This window comes from Elephantulus edwardii, unplaced genomic scaffold (genome assembly GCF_000299155.1).
Source record: "Elephantulus edwardii isolate Elephantulus edwardi_28Jun2011 unplaced genomic scaffold, EleEdw1.0 scaffold00039, whole genome shotgun sequence".
Classification (NCBI taxonomy): Eukaryota; Metazoa; Chordata; class Mammalia; order Macroscelidea; family Macroscelididae; genus Elephantulus; species Elephantulus edwardii.
In genome coordinates, this window is record NW_006399789.1 from 3,539,400 (window position 1) to 3,545,777 (window position 6,378).

The window sequence follows — 6,378 nt, forward strand, 5'->3', positions numbered from 1 at the left end:
TACAGCCTTGGCAACACCAAGGGACAGTTCTACTATGTTCTCTATGGTTAATTTGAGTCAAATTGGCATGAGGGCAGTGGTTGGATCCTCAAAGCTCAGTACCTCCCTCTGCAGAAAACCAATGTTATTGATGCCTTTGATGAAAAGAGATATTTGATTGCTATAAGTAAATACTAATAAATATGTGAAGCTCTCTATGCATCTGAGAGCTGGACAACGGAAAAGGATGAAAGACGAAGAACTGATGCCTTTGAGTTGTAATGTTGAAGAAAAGTACTGGCTATCCCCTGGACTATCAAAGGAACAAATATATCTTGGGCAAAGTGCAGACAGAATGCTCTTTGGAGGCAAAGATGGCTAAGTTTCAGCTTACACTCCAGGCATATTGCTAAGAGAGGCTATTCCTTGGAAAGGAACGTCATGCTTGGAAAGATGGAGGGTCCGTGATGGAGAGGAAGACCCTTTAAGAGGTAGGTTGAGTCTGACTACAGCAATGGGCTCGAGTGTGTCAGAGATGATGAGGACAGGACCAAATTCAGGTCTCTTGTTCACAAGGTCTCTATGAGTTGTACTTCACCCAATGACACCTAACAATAACAACTGTGTCTAAGACAGTGACAATCATTTCTATGTGGTTTTGGGTTATGCACAGCCTACAGAAGAACACCGGCCCGAGTCTTGGTCTGGTCCACCTGTTCCCATCACGTCTTTTCATCTGTCGACCTTTCCCCCCATCCTTTAATGTCAGCTTCGAGGCATGCCTTCTCCACAGAAATTTGTCTCCCATAATTACCTGCAGCACTTAACATCCTTCTCTGACCATCCACTCTACTTAACGCTCTTGGCACTTTGCTCACTGGCTTCCAATCAAATTGTCTTTGCAACTGTCTGCCCGGTAGTGCTGCAGCTCCCTCAGAAACAGAAGCCACATATTAAATACCTTCACATAGACGGTAAATACTTGTGTATATCGTCAGTGTTCAATATATGCTTGTTGGTAGAAGTTATGGTACAAGATAATGGTGATGACATATTGATTAGTCACATTTTTGTTTAAAGAACTACTCAAATAATAAACACTGAACGGATTCCAAACATTGTATTGTGAATTTCCTTAAATCATTTTTCTATTCAAATAAGGAACAATGGCATGTTGTTTTGTTCTGGAAGCGGTCTGAAAACAGTCCTAAAATAGATCCTCTCTGTCCTCCATTCACAGCTGACGCTCTACTCCGGAAGGTTTGAAGAGTTCCAGAGCACACTGACTAAAAGCAATGAGGTGTTTGCCACTTTCAAACAGGAAATGGACAAAGTAAGGATTGCTTAGAACCCACGAAACACTGGTATTTTCCATTTTGACAGGCAATTCTCCTTTGGGTTCATTAGTCTCTGAGATATTTCAGTGCATTTCATGGAGAAGGAAGTTGTGGGTGAGGTTTGGGCTGTGCTATTTTCTTTTTATTCAGAAGTATCTGGCAAATTAATCTTAGCAAGAGTCCATAAAAACCAGGATATAGTTTAACTCTGAGAAAGAACATGTTCTTTGTCTAATCCGTGGATAGCTTACCAAACAAAGTACTAGCAATTTATCATTACATTCTAAGTACTGAATGAAAAAAAAAAAAAGAGAGAGAGAAAGAACTAATCTTCTAAAGACAAAAAGGACAGTTATAATACAAGAGTAGACTAGACTGTTGGAATAGAAAATATTTTATGAGATTCATCTTGGAAGAGAAAATATGTGTGGTTACTGTTGTTTGATGACACTGAGTCAGCGCAAAATCACAGCAGAGCCAATCTTTATCTGACGCTATATCCTCTTCACCAAAATGCCAGAGTTAAGCCCACTGTTGTCGTTGCTGTCTCTATCTCATTGAGGGTCTTCCTCTTTTTTACCAACTCTCTCCTTACCCAAGCATGATGTCTTTCTCCAGGGACTGATGCTGCCAATTGCCCTAGTGGTAAGAATCTTTATGTTCTTGATGTTGAGCTTCAATCCATATTGAAGGCTGCCGTCCATGACCCTCTGTCCCAAATGCCTCAGGTTCTCCTCAGTTTTCGGCAAGCAAGTTGTGTAATCTGCGTGACGCAGGTTGTTGATGAGTCTGCCTCTAGTCATGATGCCACACTCCACCTCATAGGCCCAGCCGATTGGCATAGTTTTGACTGCTGCTCTTGAGCTTCTTCAGTGATGCCTTCCACAGATCTAGTCAAACTGATTCCTATACAGCCCATCAGTAAAGGTTTGTGTATAAAGTCGTCATTTGTGTCTTTTAAAAAAGATATTTGTAATGAATAAATAATTGGAAATATAAAATTATATCATTCTATTTACAGCCTCATTTCTATCACCACTCTCATATTTTCTAACTACTATTCCTTCTTCATTGTTTCCAACTCAAAAGAAGAGGGAAGGAATACACAAGTTAACTGTGTCAAAAAAAAACTGACTGAAACTGAAAAAATTTAGCAAGTACCATATGAGCAGGAGTCAATGAAGGAAGTAGAAACTGCTTTGAAGGCACTGGAAAAAAAACTAAGGCCTTAGGAATCAATGGGATACCAACTGACTTGCTTCAGTTAACAGGTACTCACCAGTTTATGCTAGGACATTTGGAGGACAGCTGTCTGGCCAGTGGATTGGAAGGAATCTATGTATTTCCCATTCACAAGAAAAATGATTCAACAGAATGTAGGAGCTATTGAACAATTTCATTAATATCACATGCAAACAAATTTTAGAATAGATTTAGAAGAGCCATGGCACCAGGAATATCATTGCTGATGTCAGATGCATCCAGGCTGAAAGGAAATAATACCAGAACAACATCTATTTATGGTTTATTGACTATGCAATGGCTTTTGACTGTGCAAAACATAAAAAGTTATTGCTAACAATGAGAAGAATGGGAATCCCAGATCACTCAATTGTGCTCGTGTGAAACTTATACCTAGACCATGAATGAGGCTGCTGTGCAAATAGATCAGTACATGGTTTAAAATTAAAAAGGGTTGTATTCTCTCTCCATACCTAGGCAGCATACCGATGCTGTGCTAATTGTTAGTGAAGTTGGTAAATGGATCAAGAACATGGTATTAGGATCAGAAGGAGACTTATCAATAATCTGTGTTATACAGATGACACAACCTTGCTTGCTGCAAGTGAGGAGGACTTGAAACACTTGTTGCAGAAGATCAAATAAAGCATTCAGTTGCAATTATTTGCATCTCAATGTGAAGAAAGCAAAGATTCTTACCACTGAACCTATTGACAACATCATGATAGATGGAGAAAAGATTAAAATTTTCAACAACTTCATCTTTCTTGGATTGATAATTAACACCCTTAGTACGTGCACTCAGGAAATCAGGAGATGTATTGCACTTGGGAGAGTTTGTAGTTAGGGACCTCTCCAAATTATTGACTAGGAATTATGTCGGTATCTTAGATGAAAACAGAGAGTACCAGAGGAATGTTTATCTGTGTTTCATTGTCTCTGTAAAGGCATTTGACTGTGTGGATTAAAACAAACTGTGGCTGACTTTGGGAAAAATGGGAATTCATGAACACTTGATTGTGCTTATGCAAAACTTTTACTTGGACAAAGAGATAGTCATCAAAACAGAGCAAGGAAACACTGTATAGTTCAAAATTAGGAAAGGTGTAAGCCAGGGATGCATCCTACTTCCATACCTTTTCAGTCTATTGTGGAACATATGCTCATTTGGGAGAGTGGGCTCTATGAGGAGGAACGTGGCATCAGAATTTGAAGAAGACTCATCAACAACCTGTGTTGTGCAGATGGCGCACCCTTGCTTGATGAAACTGAGGAGGACCTGAGGCATTTGCTGCACAGGGTCAATATGGATTGAAGCTCAACAGCAAGAATACAAAGATGATCACAAATGGGCCAACTGGCAGCATCATGATAGATAGCATAGAGATTGAGATTGTTAACACCTTCAGCTTCTTGGCTCCACAATCAAGACTTCTGGCACTAGCACCCAGAGAATCAAAAGATGAATTGCATTGGGAAAATCTGCTGTCAGGGACCTTTCAAGAGCATTTAAGAGCAACAGTGTCAGTCTGGAGTCCAAGGTGCACCTGATACAAGCCATGGTCTTCACAATTACTTGCTAGGCATCAGAGAGCTGGACAATGACTAAGGATGATCAAAGAATAACTGATGCCTTTGAGTTGTGGTGCTGGAAAATAGTATTGAATATACCATGCACTGCTAGGAGAACAAACAAGTCAGTCCTAGAGAGAGTGAAACCAAGCTGCACCTTGGAAGCAAGGATTTCAAAGTTTTGTCTGACATACTTTGGGCATGTTGCGAGGAGGGATCAGTCCTTGGACAAGGGAACTGGGCTGGGAAGGTAAAGGTATAAGAGAGAAAGACCCTGGATGAGATGGATTGACTCAGTGAGTGGCATAATGGGAGTAAGTGTGTCAGAGATAATGAAATTGGCTCAAGATAGAGCAGGGCTCAGAGCTGTTGCACATAGAGCCACTATGAGTCACAGGTGACCTGATAGAACATAACAAAAACAACAACAACAACAACAACAACAACGATGATGTCAATTTGAGGACTAAGGTGTATCTGATTCAGGCTACAGTCTTTCCGATCACTTGCAATGTATCGAGAGCTGGACGGTGAATAAGGATGACAAAAGAATTGATGCCTTTGAGCTGTGGTGTTAGCGAAGAGTAATGATCATCCCATGGACAGTCAAAAGAACAAACAAATAAGTCTTGGAGAAGGTGCAGCCAGATTAATATTTGGAGGCAAAGATGATGAGGTTTCCCCTCACAACTTTAGGCATGGATGCTGTTAGAAAGGTCTCTTCTTTGGAGAGTGACATAATGTTTACTTGGAAAGGTAGAGGGCAGGTGAAGGAGAGAAAGACCCTTTACCATGTAGATTGACACAGTGACTGCCACAATGGGCTCTTGTGTGTTAGGAAGTGTGCGAATGTTACAGGACAGGACCGGGTTCAGATCTGTTGTTCATAGGGTTGCAATGGGTTATATTCAACTCAATGGCACCTAACAATACCACTATGAACTATGAGGTCCCTAAGAAAATGGTTGACAAAGTAGCTATAACAATTGAGTTGAGCACAACAGAGATTTTGAGGACAATGTGAGCTCAAGCTGGATGTCTACATCATGTACATAGAGTTACTCTGGGCCAGAATCAACTGGATTAACATGCCAGCCCCTAACAACAACAACAACAACAACAACAACAAAATTATTATTATTCACAGCAGTTAAATGTTGTTTCTACACAGTGCTTTCCCAATTAAAAATCAGCATCAGAACTGTATTTTCAAACAGACTTTCGGATTAACCATTTTTAAATATAGAAAGTGTTCCTTTCAGAAATAATTTTGTAAATTCATATAATGAACTACACGGTTTAAAGTATAAATAAATTTCTTTAAAAAGACAAGACTTGTTGAACATTACCATTTTCCCAGCCAAAAATGCACATGTCCATTACCTTTGTAGTATTTCTTTTCAAATTACAGGGTTTGCAGATTAACATAAATATTAGAGAAGAGTTCTTTATCTGGAGTCTAACTGTGAACCTTGCTTACTGGTAGACCTGAGAATACCCGGAAAATTAATCAATAAGTCTCTATAAATACACATTTTTGCCTTTCTTTGAAGTGAAGCATTTGATACAATCAAATTCTTAAAGGTGTTGATGATCTTAAAAAGGTTGGTAAACAACTAACTGGGTAAAGACATGACTAAAATTTAAAAAAAACTACTTGAGGCTCACTCAATTTCCCCATACAGTCTGGCGGCTCTACCCCTGCTCTCCTGGGGCACCCAGACTACGACAACGAGGCACTGAGCAGTGGCTGCCCTAGCAGCAAGCAGACTCTCCAGGGAATATGTATTCATCGCATGCCTTGAACTGCACCACATCCCAGCCAATGAACCCGAGGCTCAGGGCTGGAAACATGCTGCTGCTGTTTACCTGAAATGTGGTGGCCAAGAGAACGTCTTCAGTGTACTGTTTAAATTTGGGTTCTCCATGCTGCTAGGAAAGACTAGCAAAACGGGAGTCCAGTCCTTTCTATGCAAGCATGGAAATGGTTTAATAGGAAGAATACTTGGCCAAGTAAAACAATTCTGCAAAGGAAGACATGGTACAAAGCAATGCTAAGCCATGCCTCACTCTACAGAACTGTTTGGGCTTATCAAGATTTAGGTCAGATGGTGTATCATGTTCATTCATAAGAGAAGGTGGGAGATTCCAGATCTGGCCCATAAGGGAGAAGTTAAGTTAATTAAGTGTGCACACACTGAGGCTTCAGGATGGGTGCTATTAAAGAGCTTTTGGGTCAAGAGATATC

The 6,378-nt window shown here is 40.2% G+C and overlaps 1 protein-coding gene across 1 annotated transcript in view; it reads left to right on the forward strand.

Annotated features, from left to right (window-relative positions):
* TXLNB (taxilin beta) overlaps positions 1 to 6,378 on the forward strand; it is a 73,906-nt gene that overhangs the window by 60,408 nt on the left and 7,120 nt on the right. The window contains exon 8 of the mRNA XM_006884941.1: positions 1,220 to 1,312. Coding sequence (XP_006885003.1) covers positions 1,220 to 1,312 — 93 coding nt within the window. The remainder of the gene's footprint in view (positions 1 to 1,219; positions 1,313 to 6,378) is intronic.